Source organism: Myotis lucifugus, unplaced genomic scaffold (assembly GCF_000147115.1).
Source record: "Myotis lucifugus unplaced genomic scaffold, Myoluc2.0 scaffold_281, whole genome shotgun sequence".
In the NCBI taxonomy this organism is placed as follows: domain Eukaryota; kingdom Metazoa; phylum Chordata; class Mammalia; order Chiroptera; family Vespertilionidae; genus Myotis; species Myotis lucifugus.
This window is the reverse complement of record NW_005871329.1, coordinates 521,922-542,486: the sequence shown is the minus strand read 5'-3', so window position 1 is coordinate 542,486 and position 20,565 is coordinate 521,922. Positions and strand designations below refer to the sequence as shown.

The window sequence follows — 20,565 nt, the reverse complement described above, 5'->3', positions numbered from 1 at the left end:
GCCTTTGGCTTGTTTCAAAGAATATAATAACTTGTCTAGTTAGCCAGCCACAGGCCAAGGTTTAGTAAGAGGCATGGCTTCTTTTGATATTGTCCTAGTATGCAAAGCAGTTAGTTCTCCTCTAAAAGGAAAGTCGTGTGTATAACTGTGTGACATCAAGGTTAAGCAGTTTATACCTGGGATGAACCTCACTCTTTCTCTCTTGCACCTTGCAACCAGATTTCTTGAGTTTTATGTGCTCATCACCTTCAAATTCTCACCTCCTACACTCTGCAACTTTCCCCAATATAATTTCCTCCCCCATCACCCTAATGAGATCCCTCGTACTAAGAACATAGTATCTCTCCAAATCCAATGGGCAGTCTCAGTCCTCCCCTTAGCAGGCCTCTCAGCACTGTTGGACATAGTTGACCACACTCTGCTCCTTGAAAACCTGACCTTCCCTGGTTCCAGACTTTCTTCCTGCCTCTCTGGTATCTCATTCCCAAAGATCTTGACTCAATCATCTTCCTTGAACAGACCTTTGATTGTTGAAATTCTGTGGGCCTTGGTTGTAGGTCTTCTTCTCTACTCTCTCTACTGTCTATCTAGTCAATCTTACCCACTCCTGCGATTACAATTACAAGGCTTGTCTGCCTAGCTTCTGCTCACCTCACCAGTCCCATCTCATACCATGCTCTGCTTCCTTTTGGGGTCCCAGACACTCTGACCAGATTACAGCAACTTGATTGTGCCACGTGTTTTCCCACTGCAGGGCCTTTGCACATGATCTTCTTTCTGCCTGGAATCTTCTCCCTCTTCTCCCTCCATTCTCCCCTTTTGTTTTTAGCTAACTTCAACTCATGTTTCAGATTTCAGCTCGATTAAATACTTCCTCTGGGAACACCTCCCACAAATTCCCAAGGCTAGGTCATATTCTTCTCTTAATAGGCATTCTTAGACAGTTCAGCACAGTGATGAACTTCCAAGGTTCAAACTCTGGCTTTGCCCCTTACCAGCTGTGCAATTTAGGACAAGTTAATCACTCTGTGGCTCAGTTGTTTTGACATCACACTATAAATTAGATATTATCCTAGAATCCCTTCTAGAAATTGTTGTGAGGATTAAAAATTTTGCCCTAGCTAGTTTGGTTCAGTGGATAGAGCATTGGCCGGTGGACTGAAGGTTCCCAGGTTCAATTCTGGTCAAGGGCACATGCCCAGATTGTGGGCTCAGTACCCAGTGGGAGCATGCAGGAGGTAGCCGATCAATGATTCTCATCATTGATGTTTCTATCTCTCTCTCCCTCTCCCTTCCTCTCTGAAATCAATAAAAGATATATTTTAAAAAAAATTCAAACAGTCAGTGTTCAGATCAGTGTCTGGTACATAGTAAATGCTAAGCAAATATTAGTATTATGATTATCTTTCTTGGTAGCACTTTCACAGTCATAATTAAACAATAAACTGAGTAATCGATAGTGTGGTTCTCTGGTCTTTAATAAGCTCATCTACTTCATTAGACTCTAAGTTTCATGGGGACAGGAACCATTCTCTTGTTTTCTGCTATTCCCCATGCACCTAGCAAAGCACCTTGGCACTTAGTAGGATTTTATAAATGTTTGTCCAGTCAATACTTGGGTGAGCAGATAAATAGGCTTGCTTCATATAATACTTTACAACAATAAATGTAATGTGAGGAGGAAGGGTGAGAGCCTAGATAAAGTGGGTGCTTAGAAGAAGTGGGTACTGTTTATAGCTGAGCAGATCATGGGATCTATTGCCTGGACATTGAAGAAAGGATAGAATTTGAGTATGCAGTGATTATTCTGGGGCTAAGGAGCAGGGGAAAGTGGAGATTAACAAAGCATGAAAAATGGCAGAATTATTTTGTTTTTGCCAAACACTGAGAAATACTTTGACAATAATAATTACTACCCCCCCACTGTGACTCAAATTAATTCTCAAGTATTAGTTTTTGCAATTTTACTTTGCATGAACACTTGAACATCTCTTGTACTATTTTAAATTATGGAAAAGCAACCAGCTTCAGTAATGAAAATATGATAGATGCCTTTTAAATATACCAGCTCCAAAACATAAAATTTGAGCCATGGAGGGCCTTGATATGAGTGAAAGTGATTGTCTTTATTCTGAAGGCAATGGGGAGCTAAATAGAAGGTAAAATGAGGTCTGGAAAATCAACCTTGTGCTCGTGTAGACAATGGGGCAGAGAGGAAGGAATGGGAGCCATTGCAATGGTGTGCATGACAGCCAGTGAAGGCCTGGACCATGCAGTCAGAGGTAGGGTGTCAAAGGTGGTTGGATAAATATAATAGATAGTTATGATTAGGTTCAGAAGCCCAAGTGAGGTTACACTGGATTTGAAAAATTATAAGGAATTTTAGACTTTTTGAACAGTAGTAGGGCCTTCAGAGGCCAATTCTTACACCCCAATTTGAAATCACTGAGTGCAGTCAACTCCCTGGATTTGCAGGTAACAAAACAGACTCTGAGAGGTAAAGTGACTTGTCCTAAGTCACACAGTTAATTAGTGGCAAAGTGGGGCTAGAACTCAAGTTTCCAGTTGCCTGGTCTAGTGTCCATATAGAGAAAGTTTTCCATTTATTCTTATTGCTATCCCACCAGGAAGATCTCATAGCCCAAATGGTACCTATTCCCAGTAGCATAGACTGCTTGCTTTTTAATTTTACCACTACCACATATCAGCTATGTGGCCTTATAGAGTTATTCTTCCTTCTAACCTTCCATTTCCAGATGTGAAAAGTAGTGATAATTTAGTGGTACCATAGGATCACTGAGAGGGTTAAATGACATAAGCCTTGGAGACAGCTGAGCACCATGCTTGGAGCATAGTGAGCTCCCAGTAAATGATAGGTACCATCGTCATCATCATCAACAACAACAATTACTATCCACAATCCTATTATCAATAGCTTGCCTGACTGTAGAATAAGAATATTGTCTAGAATTTTAAGAATCCTTGGTTGATCTCTTGAGTTCTGACTGATTCGACCCCCAGTTGCATTTGAGACACAAAGACCTTGCTAGGCCTTAGTTTACTCATCTGAAAAACTAAAGTGTGTGTGTCAGGGGATTGGGAAGCTTGAACTAGAGATGAATTCTAACTTGTCCTCCAATTCTGATGGTATGTTTTTATGCTCTGACCAGACATACCCAGAATGCATTTTTCATAAAACGTATCCAGAATAAACAATAAATGTCAAGCAACAGACCAGAGTATGTGACCCTGGTCACTCCAAAGCTCACCAAACGTTCACCCCCCCCCATGTTTAGCGTTTTTAAAAGATAAAAAATTAAAAAAGAGATAATTTTTAAAAATTCTATGTGAGTTTGCTAGACTGTGTGGCTTAAATAGCAGAAATTAATTTTCACACCATTCTGGAGCTTACAATTCTAAAATCAAGGTGTTGCAGGGTTGATTTCTTCAGAAGCCTCTCTCCTTGGCTCGACAATGGCCATCTTCCTCTGGTGTGTTCACATGGTCCTTCCTCTGTGTTTATCTGTGTCTTAATCTCCTCTTATAAGGTCACTAGTCATATTGGATCAGGGTCCACCCTAATGACCTCATTTTAGTTAATTACCTCTTTAAAGACCCTGTCTCTAAAGAAGGTCACATTCTGAGGTATTGGGATTTAGGATTTCAACATATCAATTTTGGAGGGACACAACTCAGCCCATATCAAATTCCAACTATGACCAAGCCCTTTTGTGCTTCCTGGGCATATCTCTAATCTTCATGACAATTATGCAAAATGGGTACTTTGACCCTCGTCATTCACGTCAGGAAACTCTTGTCATTCACGTCAGGAAACTGAGGCTCAGTCGGGTTAAATGTCTGGATCCTAATTATTAAGTGGTGGAGCTGAAATCAGAACACAAGCCTGTTTGGCGTCAAGGCTGCTGTTCTTTCCACTACAGGAAGCAGAGAATCACCTGAGCCCAAGGCCATCAAATTCATTCTCTTTCCAAGTTAGAGCTGCAATTGCTCTGCTCAGGAGAACAATGCCCTCCTGAGGACCACGCTGAGCCCATGTCACAAGCTGCTCAAGGGAACTTGCACAAGTGGCTCACGACACTGCTAAACGTCACCCTTTGGGCTGTTTTGTTGAAACAGAGCTGCTTCTGCTCACGCTGCTCCTGTTCTGCCTGAAATTCTTTCTTTTTCCATTAGACATTGAAGTATTGCCCATCCTTCAGGGTCTGGCAAGTGACCCTGGTCACTCCAAAGCTCATCCAAGGGCCTTCTGTCCTCAACTCCTGTCATGCTTATCACGTGCACACTACAAGTCACTTTGGCCACAGGCCAACTTGGGGATGGATCTGACTCTACTACCTACTAGCTGGGGGGCCCGGGTAGGTTCTGTAACCTGTCTGGGCCTTTAATATTTTCTCATCTCTGGATTAGGATTAAAATACCTACCTCACAGAGTTATTGGGAGAGATAAATAAATGAGTTGACATATTTATTGTACTTAGTTTAGCACTGTGCCTGATATATAGTAGGTATTTAGTAAAAATGTATCTTTCAAGCTTGCTTCCTTTTAGTTTATATTTCTTTAACTGTATGTTTCATGTCTTCCCAACAAGATTGAGAGCTTCTTGGGGCAAGGACTAGGAGTCATTTCAATTTGTGAATGCATAGCACAATTCTGGGCCAATAAAAAGTAGCTTGTATTCATTGGTCCAGAAGTGCTCAACACATTTGGCGCTATTTGAGATATAGAACACGAGCTGACAAAAGAGGATTTCAGGCAGAGAGCAATATAAGCAGAGGCAGCTGTCTCCATTTCAAAGGGAACAGAGCAGCCCAAAGGGTTACCAGTCCCATGAGCCACTGGTGGCTTCTGTTATATATCTCATATAGGCTTTTGGATTGCATCAACACTATTAGGTAGATCACCTCTGAGTCCAAACTCCCATTAATCCATTCATTCATCCACTGCTGATTGATTGCCTCTTAAATGCATCCCCCTGAAGATTCTGTTTCTACATAGCTTCTTTAGTAGAGGGAAAGCTATAGGTTGGTGATGGGAAGGGCCAGGGGTGTGCAGGGAAATGTAGAATGGAATGTTGAAGATGTGGATCTGGAGACCACATGTATCAGAAGCAGGTGGGGTAGACACCGACTCTCAGCTCCCATCCCCCGAAATTCTGATTTAATTGCTCTGGGATGATATTGAAACAACAAACAAACAAAAGAAACTCCCTAGGTGTTGGTTCTGATGCACAGCCAGGGATAAAAACCGCTGAAGCAGATGCTACACAAATGCTCCAGGAAACTGCCTTCCAGGGTGGTGGTACCTGGCAAGGCTCGAGGAGGGTTCATGTGCTGGGCTGGAGCTAGGAGCAGAGCCCTGGGCTGGAGGAAGGGGGAGACACCGGGCAGAGGCTGATCAAACATGGGCTCTCTTTCACCTCTTACCTTCCTACTTCCCGAGAGGAGAGTAACAAGACTAGACTCCCCGGGGACCAAGGATTCCAGGAGAGCCAGGAAGGCAGAGCTGTGTAGAGCTTAGGAAGTAAATCATTAGCAGAAAGAATCCCACTATTGCCCTATTTAGAAATAGCTTGGAGTCACAATTTGATGATGACCTCATAGATGTGATCATTTTGTGAACAGGCTTTGAACTTGCAAAGTACACAGACCCATTTATTCCTCTTCCTACTGCAAGTCTTGGTGGGTCAAGGCTGATGACGCGTTTCCAAAAGAGCAGTTGATCTTAAGCACTGGCCGTTTGTAAGATTTGGGAGAACTGTTTCCTGACGTGTTTCAGGCCCATTTCACAATGCCACCTCCTGCAGGAGGATGTCCTTAGAGACTGCTCCAAGGAACCCAGCCCCTCATCTTCCCAATGCCGGCTGCCGAGAATCCCGACGACCTATTCCTAGCATATGATGTCAGGGTGCTCGACTCCCCTCTCCCCAACTCCAGGGACAGGAAAATAGAGTCAGAGGAGGCCAGGAAGTTGGTCATCACCATAGGGTTGGGGCTGGGCATGAGAACATGTTTCCCAGCTTTTTCTAAGACACAGCTGGCTCACATTAGGTTGGCGAGTTTTAGTACAGAATGTTCAGGACTTATCATTTTAAAAGAGAAAGAAATTGGGAGTGATATCAGATCATTTTCTCTCTCTTGTTGTTCGTCTCTGTATCTCTTAGCGGTTATCTGTCCTTAACTCCAGGAATTTGGAGTAAACAAGAACCACTGCTCTAGGGGATTTACAACTAAGCGAGCGCTACTGAAGACACATTGCCGTGAATGTGGGATAATGCTCTTCACTTTTAACTGGATAAATTTGGACTTTTGTCTCCATTGTCATCACTCTTCTGCACCCAGAGAATCCCCTCCCCACAGTGGGGTCCTCCCTACTTCTCTATTTCTATTGACTTGTGATTTTTGTTGTCACCAAATACTTCCTTTGAGTGAAGAATGTTGATTTAGTCAAGAGCTGTCCTGGGGAAGGCTGGGGAAGATGGGGACAGTAGTCAGTAGTGGATGGTGGGCTATACAGAAGGACAAGATGTAGCCACTTAGGGACATTATAATTCTTTCTCACTCAACGAAAGGCCAACATTGGAGAATGGTGGAAAGATATGGAGTCAGCTTAGGTCCTTCTAATACCTGAGTCCCTCCATGGGTGTCACAAATTAAGGGAGGTTCATTAACCTTTCCATTACTAAGTCTCATCCCCTGATTAACTGCCTCAGTATGGAACCAGCCAACACTAAGTTGGGGCCTGAAAAAATTAAGTTGCCTCTTACATAACTCCATTCATCCTGGGAACAGTTGCTATCACCACACTGAACCAGCCTGCCCAATATCCACAAAAGCCCACACTCTTTCAATGAGGGAGAAAAAGCCTCAGGTAGAGAATTGAGCGATGAGTTGCTATGATTTCCCATCAGCAGACGCATCTGATCTCAAATATCTGTTCCTGTAACCCAAATTGCAAAACATTTTCCAAAAACCATCGAGTTGCAGAATTTTAAAAATGTATTTGATTGCCAGGTTTGCCAGTTGGGTCAGTTTACCAAGGCCTTATACTTCCCTCTTTTCAACTGGGGAAAAGGAAAAGGAGACAGCCGGCAGCTCGTGATTGAAACACAATTCTCTCCGGCATGTAAGTCTTGGCAGTCATTTCTGTGTTATCTTGGCTACGGTCGCCTGGCACTGTCTGCAGCGCCTGGGCCAAGGACTGCCCTTCCTGATGGTTGCCCTCTGGATTCCACCAGCAGTCAGAGTGAAAACCACAGCAGACCTCGCCCCTGGAGCTCTTCATGGCTTTTAGTTGCATTTGAGTCTCAGAAAAGTCTGCGAGGGAATTAGAGGAGGTGTCATTATCCCCATATCACAGATGGGGGAACTGAGACTCAGATAACTGACTTATTCGAGGAAACACAGCTAGCTTATAGTAATCCTGGATCCTAATCCCTACCCATTTCTTAGTCCAGTGCTCTTTTCAGAACACATGGACATAGGAAGGTCAGTAAGGGAAAGAGTTTCCACAAGGCAGTTTCTCCTGATCCCCAGACCCATAAGATTTGGGATTCTTCCATCTGATAGTCTTCTTTTTAATTGCCATAGTAAGTAATCTGGTCACCGAAAAACTTTGTTTTCATCACCATCATTATAAAACAATAGCTATCAAAAATCAACACATAGGCGTAGCCCATGGACAATAGTTTGGGGAAGGCCTCGGGAGGGGGCGTGAGCGAAGTGGAGGCGGGGGGAGGGGGGTCAGTACTTTCAACAATAAAGATAAATTAAAAAATGATAATAAAAAAAAGTATAAGAAAGAGAACAAATAATAAAATAAAAGCAATAGAAAATTTGCAAGAGGCAACAAAAATCAATACATAGAATGGGTCATATTATAATATTAATATTCTACACTACATACTATAAGACTATAAAATACAACTTATAATTTTATGGTTTAAGTCTAGGATTTTCCGTACTTATGGGTCATGAAGTCAATTTAATAAAACATTAAATTAAAAGAAAAAATAAGGATAGACGAGAATTGAAAATATCAGTGTTGCATGTAGCAAAGGTTAAGTATTAATCTCTTTTGTTCATATATTATGTGTACTGGATCCCAAGGTTAAAATTATTTCGTACTCTCCCTCTCTTTCCTCTTTCTCTTTTCTTGTTCCTTATCTCTCTCCTTCTCCATGTATAAAGAAAACGTACCCCAAAGCCTGCCACCTCTGTCCTATTTACAGGTACCATCACCCATCCTCCCCAACCCTCATCCTGCCTCACATTTCCTCGCCCAAGGGTCTGGAGTAGAGGCTGTTCTCAAGAGTAGATACCTAACGCACCTCCTTTCTCTGCTGAAAAGGTCCTTTTGTAGTGTGACCTTCGAGATAGGGTTTGCAAGTTCTCTCCATGTTTTATAAATAACTTGCTCTATCTTAAACCATCACATTTCCCTTTCAGGCAAAGCAACTCAAACTTGAAGAAATGAAACATCCAGGGAGAACCACATTGTGCTTCGTGATCCTTGTGATTTATTCTTCCCAAGTCACAGCGACCTGGAATATAGAGTCTACTATTCATCCTTTGGTGAGTAAATCCATGTCTGCTGTATTTTTCCTTGTCACATTTTTCTGATATCCTGGGAATATCACAGGCGGAAATGGCTTAAAAATTTTTTTAGGGTCTGTGAGAAAATGTTGTAAATGGGGGTAGGAGAGGTAAACCTAAATGGACAGTAGTGTATCTACTCATGGGTGACAACTTGTCTTGCTCTGAACTCAGGGGAACATCCCCCAGTCTTCCCTTTTTAACGAAACTGCCACCTCTAGGCCTGAAGCTGTACTCTGTGAAACAGACAACAGTGACTGTAAGGCAGATTTTGAGGATTGAAAAGGATGAATGTTCTCAAAGGATTCATTGTAACTTGAGCATCAGACTACAGCACATTTCAAAAGGTGTTCATTGTGTGTGATAATCATGGCTTGAGATAGCTAAAGGGGCAGAGATATCTTCAAGCTTTTTGTTGACAAATTATCCAGGTAGTTTTGTCTTTGGAAAGTTAATGGGAGTTTTCCTTAACTAAAGGGGTGATAAATGCTGTCTTATTATTATTTTTTTGGAAATTATTGGGTTATTCCTTCCTTAGCTTACTCCATGTGCCAGAGATAGAGTATGTTATGGGTTATGAAGCTTGGGAGACTAATGGAGTTCTCCCTGTGTTTCAGTTTCTTCCTCTATAAAACAATGATAATAATGGCACTGATTTCCTATGACTGCTGTGAGAATTAAATTAGTTAATATTTATAAGCTGCCTTAAAATAGTGCCTGGCACATATTAATTACTGTAGCACTGTTTGCTATTATTATTTCTTCTACTGTAATGTTTTTTTCTGCTGATTTTTTAAGAAGATATTTTAGTGCTACTTTATTTAGTCTGTCACCATTGTTATGGCTTCATTGGTTGATTTTACCCTTGGAGATGTCTCTTTTTGCTGTGCTTGGCCCCTTTTAATTTTAATTCGTTGTTCATCCTGTCTTTGTATTGTGTTCGCCCGATTTTTGTCCTTTATTTTTTGTTTAGCCTTTAATATATCACTTTGCTTTAATAGTTCTTTTATAAACTACATGTGTTTAAGGCTTTTTTCCCCCATTTAAATCAAACCTGAGTGAACCTGACTTTGATTGTGGTGTATAATTTATTCACGTTAATGTCATATTTAAAACGTTTGGTCCTACTTTCAGGATTTTGTTTTATGACTTTATGCATGTCCTATTTTCTGTTTTCATGTCTTTCATCATTTCACCTAGGTTTTCTTTGTCTTTTTTTTAATGTCTCTGCTGACTTGGGCGATATACTTTGTGTGCAGTGTGACCCGGACAATTATGTGCAGCAGTGTGCGCATATATGGTACACAGGGAGATGCTTACATTTCCTGTGGATTCACAGGGTCAAGTGCAGAGCTCTAGTTACCCCAGGCACGTGGGGAGAAAGCCAAAGCATGAGGGGATCACAGCAATGGGGTTAGCTTTACCTCTGCTCCAGGGTCCTAGTGCCCTCCCATTGTGCCAGGTTGGCCCTCATTGCAGAGGCCCTAGCAAAGCCTCTCCGTCTGCCTGGTGGCACAGGCTGTCAGGGGATAAGCCCCTGCTAGTAGACTTTGAACTTGATCTTCCTGGAAGGTCCCCTCCTTCCAAAAGGCCCCCCCTTTTTCTTCCTAGATCTGCATTCAAGATATAATATCTTCATACAGCCCAAAAGACCCCCATAGGAGAGGTACACTTGAGCCCTTCTCATCAGCTTACACTGCTCTAAGCTGCCACCCAGCTTCCATGGCTGGCCGTCTGTCATGTTAAATACATAGTGTTGAACTTTTAAAGGACAATTATAGCTTTTGAAATAAAATTCACCATTTTGACAATTTTTAAGTGTGTAGTTCAGTACTGTTAAATATACTCACATGGTCATGCAACCAATCTGCAGAACTTTTTCATTTTGCAAAACTGAACATCTATACCTTATAAATGGCAGCTCCCCACTGTCCCCTTCCCTCAGCACTTGGCAACCACTGTTCTACTTCCTGTCTCTATAATTTTGACTATTCCAAGTACTTCCTATAAGTGGAATTGCACAGTATTTGTCTTTTGGTGACTGGCTTATTTCACCTAGCATAATGTCCTAAAAAATGTATCTATGTGCTAATATGCATCAGAATTTAGTTCCTTTCTTAAGACTGAATAATGATCCACTGATGTATATCTACCTTCTCTTTATTCCTGTATCCATCAATGGACACTTGGGCTGCTTTCACCTCTTGGCCATTGTGAATAAAGCTACTATAAACATGGGTGTGCAAATAGGGGGAGGTGGGCTTTTGAGGTGGATGATGTACTTTCTCAAACTTCAATGTGCACATGAATCCACCTGGGGACCTTCTTAAAATGCAGATTTCAACTCAGGAAGGCTGGGGTGGGGCCCCAGATGTTGTATTTCCGACACTTATCCCTGTTCCAGTGAGCACACTTTCAGCAGCAAGGCTGTCCACTCTCAACTGTGGCCTCAACCCTGAGTCTGAAGCCCAGCTCTGACCCTCACTAGCTTTGGAAAGAGTCACATTTCTTTACCTACCTTAACCTGTTTCCCCTACATGATATGAGAATAAATAGTATCTCCTCATCAATTGGTTGGGAGGATTAAATGTCACGCACATGTACGTCTTAGCACAGTGACAGACACAGAGCAAGTACTTAAGATTTAGTAGTTATTTTTATTATTCAAGTACAAATAAACCTGTGTTAATTAATATGCTTGTGCGAGGAGAGATTCCAACAGGATCCTTGTTGAGGTAATATTTAATACTAGTGCCTGGGTGCATGGATTAGTGCACATTGAAAAGAAATTAATTAGAAGATGGCTGGTGGGGCGGAACCGGGTGAGACGGGCCAGACACACACTGGAGCCAACCTCCCATGGTCCCTCCCCAGCCAGCCACACCTGGGGCAGTGCTGTGGCTCAGCTCAAAGGTTGTCTGCAGAGTGAGTGGGGTCCCTCCGGCAGGTGGGTTTCCTCGGCCTGGCCTGCGGGGATCAGGCCGAAACCGGCTCTCTGACATCCCCCAAGGGGTCCCAGATTATGAGAGGGTGGTTCTCGGTTGAGCACCCCAGAATAGGGTTCCCTCCTCTCTGGTTCCGGTGTATCACCCAAGAACCGCAGCTGCCAAGTCACCACAGCTCAGCAGCTCCTGCATTGAGCGTCTGCCCCCTGGTGGTCAGTGCACATCATAGCTACCAGTCGGACAGTTGGACGGTCACTTAGCCTTTTATATATACAGAATGAGGCAAAGATCTTAAATCTGGGATTCCAGGTCAAGGCAAAGAGGAGTGAGGGACAGGGCCTTGACAAAGAAGGGTGAGATCTGGCAACAGCAGTGACCTTTGAGGACCCCTTATCATCAGGTTCCATGGGAATTTTCTTTCTACACATAAAAATCACCTCTTATTCCTGACTGACTGTCTACACCCTCTTCAGGCCACTGCCCCACCTCCGTGGTTGTTTGTAAAGTCATGTGGAACAGGTGGGGCGTTTCCTGGAATCGCTGACCTTGGGTCTCCTGGCTGAAGCTTGGCTGTCAAAAAATCCCCTCTGGAGGAGCTGGCCATTGTCGCTCAGACACTCGTCTGGGTACTTCTAGGTGGGCAAGCTGAGGGAAGCCCGGCTGGAGGCTCTGTTATCTCGTCCAAAGTAAACATCCATCTCAGCAGTGGGAGCCCCTGGCAGGAGCCCCTGGCAGGATCTATGTTCCCTCATGAGTCCTCAGCGCCCAAAGTTTAAGAAAAATGGGAAGTTCTGGAGTCTCAGAGGTCCTAGAACTGGGGTGACATGAGGACTCAGGAGGACGAAACTACCCCCACCCCCCATGAGCCCCAGGCCAGCTGGACACACGGACACACACACCACAGCTAGAGACTTCACACACATCTGGTGTTCCCCAGCCCAGTATCTTCCACAAGAAGCCTAGGCTTAGAGTGAGCACAGCTTTTCCAACCAGGAAAAGCAGCGGTGGTGGGATTCAGTTCCTGGTGAGACTCCAGTATTTGCCTCATGGAAGCCCAGGCCCCAAGACCTGGCAGCCAGTCCTCTGCTCCTTCTCAAACCTGGGAGAGCTACCACTACCATGGGGAAGCTCCTGGGAGGTTTTATTGCCTTCAGTATATTTTCCCTCCATTCCTCCCAAAGATTGCAGGGCTCACAATAAAATGTAGGTTATTCTCACAAAAAGCTGTGAATGCTCATTGGACAATAGAGAGGCAGTAGGTGACAGAGTTGTGGGAGCAGCAAACACTTTGCAAAGATGTTCCCTGAAAGTTCCCAATAATCACCAGAGAGTCAGGAACTAGTTCAGAAGCAGTGATTCTCAAAGGTTGGCCTCACATGAGAGGATATGTGGTTAAAAAGGCAGTTTTCTTCACACGCACCCCCTCCCAGACCTGCTAAATCAGATTGCAGAGAGGAGAGGCAAGTTACCCTTAAGTTCACAAAGGTTTCAAATACTTTGCATGAGAGCATTGCAATGTATCTTCATTTTAGCGGACGACTGCCAGCACCAACCTTTAGCCCCACTGGGAAATGGAGCAAATAACATCTCCACCTGGGACAGCTGACCAAAGGTCACCGCCAGTGGCCACCTTCTCCCGGGCTGAGTCTCCCAACTACAGCCCATGAAGTGTGGACCAAGAAAGCTTTTGATGGCCCCCACTCCCCACGCCCCACGGCCAGGCCCCAGGGAGGAGGGAGGCAGGAATGTAGCGGAAGACCCTTCCCCTCCGCCTGGGCACAGGGCCAATGCAGGCTCCAGGGGAAGCCGGCAGGAACCAGCCGTGGGTGTGGACGCTGCTCCTTTTGGGGTTGGTTTCTCATATTCAGCGCAGCTGAAATAACTTCACCGCGAGCGAAGGAGCACCTGGGCTTCTAAAATTCCAATCGTCACCCATCACTGCTCTAGTCATTCTTCAAGAACATTTATGAACTGTCAGGTACAGTTTCTTCCCAGTTCCCATGGATGTTAATACTCGTCATCGAAAAGAAGGGGGATGGGAAGAGGCAGTAGATAAAAAGTACAAGAGAAAGACAGAGTGGGTCCCTGAGACAAACCCACAATTTTCTGGAGAATCTCCTGATTAAATGATGCTTGTGTGGACAGCTGCAGACGTGGAGCCAGGCTAGCTAGGTTCAAATCCCGACTCTGCTATTTAAGGGCTGTGTGACCTTTGCCAGGTTATTGGACCTCTTTGTGCCTGTGTTTTCTCATCAGTGAAATGTGGGAAATGGCAGTACCATAGGCTGTCGTGAGAATTAAATAAGTTAGCATACATCGAGTGCTTAATAGTGTCTGGCACGGGGTGTTGAACACATCTTAGGAATTATTATTTTTGTTACCGTTATGATCTGAGATAACTAGGAAATAATAGTAGACAACGCAGATGGCAGAATGAGCTCTGCCTTGGGTGAGGTTCATAGGTGTGTGGAGTTCATGAGAAAGAACACACCTCTGTGGGCAGGAGTTGTCTGGGGAGGCCTCAGAAAGGCAGGGCTCTTCTATTGACCCTTAAAGGGGGTTCGGATTGGGAAGAACATCCACAGGGAGATCCACCTGGAGGCAGGCGTGAGCTAAGAGACCTGTTTCAGATCACGGTGTGGTTACCAGCTGTGGAGCTGGCATTGATCCCAACAGGAAAGCCCATCAATGTCAGTTCCTAAACCAGAAGCCACATGAGGACCGGAGATGAGCTTTACAGAGATGCAGCAGGAGCCATTTGCAGAAAGAGAGGCCCGTGGTCCATGGGAATGGTGCCCCAGAACAATGTGAAGCCCTGTCTCAGGATAGCATTTACTATGTCACCAAAACTAGTTTCGGTGCCGTAGATTTATTAAGCATTTGACAATCCCCTGACGCAGGCTATTTTTATCCCTATGTTATAGGTGAGTACTGAGCACAGAGAGGTGAAGTAACTTGCCCAAGGTCACACAGCCATTTTATGGCAGGGCTCAGATTTGAAGTCAATGTCTGCAGAGTCCTTGTTTTTAACTATCGTGCTTTGTGATATAATTAACATTTATTAAGAGCTTATTTACTATGTGCCACATTATAGTTCACTTAATTCTCATAACAATTCCATAAGGTCAGTACCATTATTATTCTGTTTTATAGAAAAGAAAACCGAGGCTTAGGGAGGACAAATAAATTCCTCAAAGTCACAAATAAATTCCTCAAAGTCACATAGCTAGTCAGTGGCACAGCTTTGTACCCAGGCAGGCTGACTCTGGAGCTGGCTCTCAGGGTCCCTGCCACAGAAAGCAACATCGGGAGAAAAAGGAGCCGGGAAGGAGAGAATAACTCCTAAGCATGGACCATCTAAATGGCCCTAATGCTGCAGGAGTACTCCCGTGGGGACAGGCGGAGTGCCAAGGAGAGGCCGTGAGACTTGTCGAAAAGGCCAAAGGAATGAGTCAGGGTTCTAGTCATGGGCAAGCAGCACAAGCTGAGGACACAGGATTTATACTTCTTGATAGGACTCACACTGCAGGAACTCTGAGAAACTCAGACACGGTGATGTCTTCCGCTCCTGGGTCTGGAGACTGGTCTATAGAAAGTGAATTCCCGGGTCATAGTACAGAGCCGAGTCCATGTCATTTTCCAACCACTGAGTTGCTTGTTCACCCCGCACTCACTCACTGGGCACAAGGTGTTAACCCCGACTCTGCAGCCCTAAACCCAGCTCTAACATGTGGGGCATGGGAGCAGAACACCATAGTGGAAAGACGTCTTTTCCACTAATTGACAATTTTCTAAAATGTTCTTTCAGAATCTCCAGGAGCATGGACTAGCAGGGGAGGAGCCACTGAGGCAGAAACGAGAGGGTATGTAAACTCTTTCTTGTCAATCACTTCTAGTGAGTCCATTACATGATATTGGCTCTAACTTTTCAAAACAGTGTGATCTACAATTCAGTCTCAATATCTAGAAGTAATTACAAAAAAACTCCATTCTCTACCAAATGGCATTAAAGGAATCTTAGCACATTCCGATGCCCCTTTCCCCTCCCACCCCCTGTGCCCGTCTCCTCAGCTGCCCTCCACCCCAAAAGCCTGCTTCTCTACTCTCAACCCTGCAGCCTTTCCTTTTGCCTTTTTAAAAACAAACAAACAAACAAAAACAACAACAATCTCTTTGATTATCACTTATCACTTTATATTCTGGATCCACTTAACCACTAGACCAGTGATGGCGAACCTATGACATCACTGTTTCTCTCTCTGTCTCTGTCACCTCTGACACGAAAACTCATTTTTTTGGTTGATTTTTCTTTGTTAAATGGCATTTAAATATATAAAATAAATATCAAAAATATAAGTCTTTGTTTTACTATGGTTGCAAATATCAAAAAATTTCTATATGTGACACGGCACCAGAGTTAAGTAAGGGTTATTCAAAATGCTGACACGCCGAGCTCAGAAGGTTCGCCATCACTGCACTAGACTCAAGTCCTTCTCCTCTGTCTCCCACTCTAATTTTCCCACTAAATTTCAAAAGCTGGTCTGGAAAATAGAGGGCTCTGCCCCTTGCAGGGTTGAGGCAGTGAGAGCTGTAAACACCTCCATGTTCAGTGATCCTTGGGGCCCTGTCCCACGTGCAGGACCTGGGCGGGTGTCAGTGTACATCTGCAGGCTGGTTTTTCCTAGAACCAGATTCTCCTACTTTTCTCATAGGAACCTTTCAAAAACATCATCCTGATGCTTTTATTTCCCTGCATAAAATTCTTCATGGGCTCCCAATTGCCTTGAAGATAAAATCCAACTACCTGCTTGGGTCCTACGGGATGGACCCTGCCTGCCTTTCCCACATGTTCTATTCCTGTTCCCTTTCACACAGCCAGTGCCCACCATCCCCCTTTGCTTGTTTAAGGGACTCTGACTTAAGTCTCAATTCACAGGGGTTACTGCCATGTAAGGTCTTCCATCAAATCCCAGACAGGGTGGGGCTGCTTTCTGGGTTCCCATTGCCCTTGATACATTCCCATAGCACAACAGTGTCCCAATGCTTTGTCATGCTGCTTCCTGTTTGTCATCCCCAGTAGACGTGAGCGCCCCTGAACTCTCTTCCTCGCCGTAGCCTGGCTTCTAGCCCAGTCTCTCAATAGGTGAGTGAACAAATGAAGCTAGAGTGCACGTCTCTGTATAGCTGCCCCTTTGTGAGTTCAGGGAATCTGTTCCTGTTGAGTCTGCTGGCCTGTGGCTACACCAACTGTGTAGAAGGTAGAACTTCTTATGTCTAGCATTGTGATGGGATCATTTTCCAGACGTGCTGTGACTTGCTCTGCTCAGTCTTGTGGTCTGAAAGACTGGCTGGGCTTCCGAAGGGAGTAGGCTTATCAGAGGTCAGGGTGGAGGTGTCTGTTAGAGCCCTCACAGCTCAGCAACCAGACCCCACTGCTGTGAAACTAGAACTTGACCACATTTTATCAAGCTCCCAAAATCCTCATTGGAAGGTCACACCACTGAGAATTTTCTTTTCCTTCCCTTATTTTTCTTTTCTTTTTCCTTTTCCTTTCTCTTCTCTTTCTGCTTCTGTTTTAGCCTTGTTTCCTATCCCTATGGGATCCCCACTCCCCCTTTCTTCCTTCCTTGCATGAAGTGGTCTGCAGCGCAGACGGCACTTTCTGTGCTTCAAAAGGAGTATCATTACGGCCCTAGCCCAGTAGGCTCAGTGGATAGAGCATCGGGTCCCAGGTTCGATTCTGGTCAAGGGCACGTACCTTGGTTGCAGGCTTGATCCCTGGCCCTGCTTCAGGCGTGTGCAGGAGGCAACCAATGGATGTCTCTCTCACATCAATATTTCTCTCTGTCTCTCCCCCTCCCTTCCACTCTCTCTACAAGTCAATGGAAAAATATCCTCAGGTGAGGATTAATATAAAAAATTAAAATAAAAAATAATAAAATAAAAAGAGCATCATTATGTCTACCCCCGCTTCCTGCCCCCTGTGACAGGCACAGGGCCACAGGTGCCCCATGCAGCAATTTAAAAGACTTTCCTTTTTAAAATCAAACTATTGGAGGGTGAGTTCTAGCCCCAGGTTCCTGCCAGCTTCTTCTAGGTCTTGGCTGCCCACTTCCCCAGGGGCAGTGGGGGACCCACAGCTGTAAAAGTAACATCTTCCTGCACTTCCCGCGGCTGTTTGTGACCCATGGCAACAGCACGAGAGGTTAGCCCTTGGGGAGGAAACCGCTTCCACATCTAAGGGTTTGACATTCCACAATTTTTCCAGACGTGCTTTCATTAAAAACTCTCATGATGATGATAAATCACCATGAAAACCTCTTTTCCATTTATTACATATGGTCCTCTGTGCTCTCACGCCTCCAGAGTCCTTTGGGATTTGTTAGTCACTCAACTCGCCATTTGCAGGAGATGGATTGGCCTCTGTACTTTTACTAAATGATTGAAATAAGAAATGGCCATGGAGCCCGTCAGCCCACAGACTGAAGGGTCTCATGTTCCATTCCTGGCCAAGGGCACGTACCTCGTTTGCAGGCTCACATCGATGTTTCTCTCTGTCACTCCCCCTCCTTCTACTCTCTCTAAAAATGAATGGGAAAAATATCCTTGAATGGGAAAAATATCCTTGGGTGAGGATTAACAGGAAAGAAGGAATGAAGGAATGAAGGAAGGAAGGAAGGGCCATGGAGAGGCCCTGGCACTATGCAACAGATACTTGAAACGTGAGTTGCAGTTAAGAGTGTGACTATGAGAGGAAGCAATAGGAGGGTTACATGCAGCACAGGCCACACGGAGGTGTCTGTTCTGCTTGGTGTGTGAAGTTAGCGAGCTGAAAGCACTGCGCTCTGATTCTCAGAGTGGTATTCTCTTTCATGTATACGCGCAGCACCCTTTCTGGAGCCTTAACGCCAGAAAGGCTCATACAGTGGTTCCAAGAGAAAGAGAATTCTCAAAAGAAATTTTCTTTTGAGACACTGGGCCAAGTCTTTAGAGCTTGGGATAGAATTGTCTTTAAAGATTGGATCAATACTCATATTTATTCTGAGAACACTGTGGACTTTTTCCTAACTCATTTTGCTCAGTTATATAACTTCTTGAGCCCTATGATATATATTTATATCACACACACACATATATGTCACATCTATCACACAAAACCACATGTATACATAGAAATAGATACGTATACCAAATAATGTATTACATACATAGTACTATATGTATCACATTTATCACACACACACATCATATATATATATATATATATATATATATATATATATGCCTAATATGCTACGTGTCCGACCGTTCAACCATTCAACCAGTTGTTATGATGCTCACTGACCACCAGGGGACTGACTCTCTGACCAATAAGTTAGCTTGCTGCTGGGGTCGGCCGATTGGGACTGGGCGAGATGGGCCAGACACACCCTGGAGCCAACCTCCTGTGGTCCTTCCCTGGCCTCTAAAATATTTCTTCTAATTAATTTCCTTTCAATGTGCAAGAATTCACGCACTGGACCTCTATTATATTATAGCGTTGTGGAGGGGAATAAACAATATTGTGTACATATTATTTTTAAAAACGTTAATTGGGTTATCTGGGGGTTTATTTGTTTTTGTTTGTTTTAATACTTTATTTGCTAAAAACAAAGTCAACTAATTTACTTATAAAAACAATATTGTATTAGAAAGAACCTGAAATAGGCCTGGTTCAGAGAAGTTCCCATGTAACCACTAGAGTCAGGATGGATGCCATCACACAGGAGTCAGCATTTTAGGAAAACTGTTGTAAGACTCTGCTGGGAAGAGAAGCCTGCACAGAAGCCTCAGAGGCCTGAGCAGGAATGAGTGCACATTTGCCTGTAAAGCAGAGAGAAATAAGAAGGGGTCGAAGAATTATGTCCTGATGACACCAGGAAGTAGATTCTATCTAGACTGAGAGGCTGGCAGAGAGGAGGGACTGATGGAAGCCATCTGAAGGGAGAGCCACCCAGATGGTTTGGCTACATGAACTGGATGAGGAGGTTGCCCGGGAGACCAGCGAGGAGGCTCAGCAGTGCGGACGTCATTGGCTCCGGCCCCTGGGGTGAGACAGGAAAGGAGCAAAGGGAGCCCTGGTGAATGGCATTTTGAGAAGTGGACGAAAAGGACCTGGAGACAGATCTGATGTTGGGGTGAAGGGGAGGGATGGTCCAGGTGAACTTCCAGGAGCACAAACCTGGGTGCCTGGGGGATGTGGAGGCCACAGGTAGAAACAGGAGTGGGAATGAACATCTTATTTTGGAGGTTTGTCAACAAACTTGAAATTTAGTCTTAAGGGTAATCTTCATGGGGGACTGAAAGTCGAAGCTACTGGTCAAAGAAGTCACACAAATATGTCCCCTATGTCGATTTAGGAAATTGTCCACACCAGGTTTCTTCCAAGTTTGACTGGGAATCCACCTTCAGCCCTGGACTGAAGAGTCCTCACTGGTTTTAATTCAGCTTCAAAAGGAAAGATCCGTAGGAGACAACATTTCAAAAAAAGAGATCAAGCATGTCCTATCCCTGTGCAGGAGGTGCTTACCTTTACACCTATTCAGTGGGAGCGAGGCTCCTACCTCGCTGGGTTGCTGGCCGCCTGTGCCTTTCTGCAGCCCTGGCAGCCCGGGTGTGTGGGCCCTTTTGATCTGGGTCCAGGAGATGCTATACATTTTCCAGGTTGAGAAACAGATTTGAGGGTTTTCATGGTTTTAATCTTTCCTGTGATAATAGGTGGCATGCAGTGCTCCGAGCAGGCCCCGGTGGTGGCAGAATAGGTGGCATGCAGTGCTCCGAGCAGGCCCCGGTGGTGGCAGAGCAAGATGATAAGGCCGTTTTCTTTCAATCTCTGATTAGTGTTGTTTGTTTGTTTGTTTGTTTGTTTGTTTGTTTAACACCTGATTAGTGTTGTTTGTTTGTTTGTTTAACACTCTCCAAGTACCAGCAGACATTGGCAAAGAATAGAACCATTGATTTTTTTTTA

General features: G+C 44.4%; 1 protein-coding gene across 1 annotated transcript in view; it reads left to right on the top strand.

Annotated features, from left to right (window-relative positions):
- The window catches only part of ADGRF5 (adhesion G protein-coupled receptor F5), a 73,332-nt gene that overhangs the window by 7,275 nt on the left and 45,492 nt on the right, over positions 1-20,565 (top strand). The window contains 2 exon segments of the mRNA XM_023763338.1: positions 8,467-8,592; positions 15,367-15,421. Of these exon segments, the coding sequence (XP_023619106.1) occupies positions 8,491-8,592; positions 15,367-15,421 (157 nt within the window). The 5' untranslated portion in view covers positions 8,467-8,490.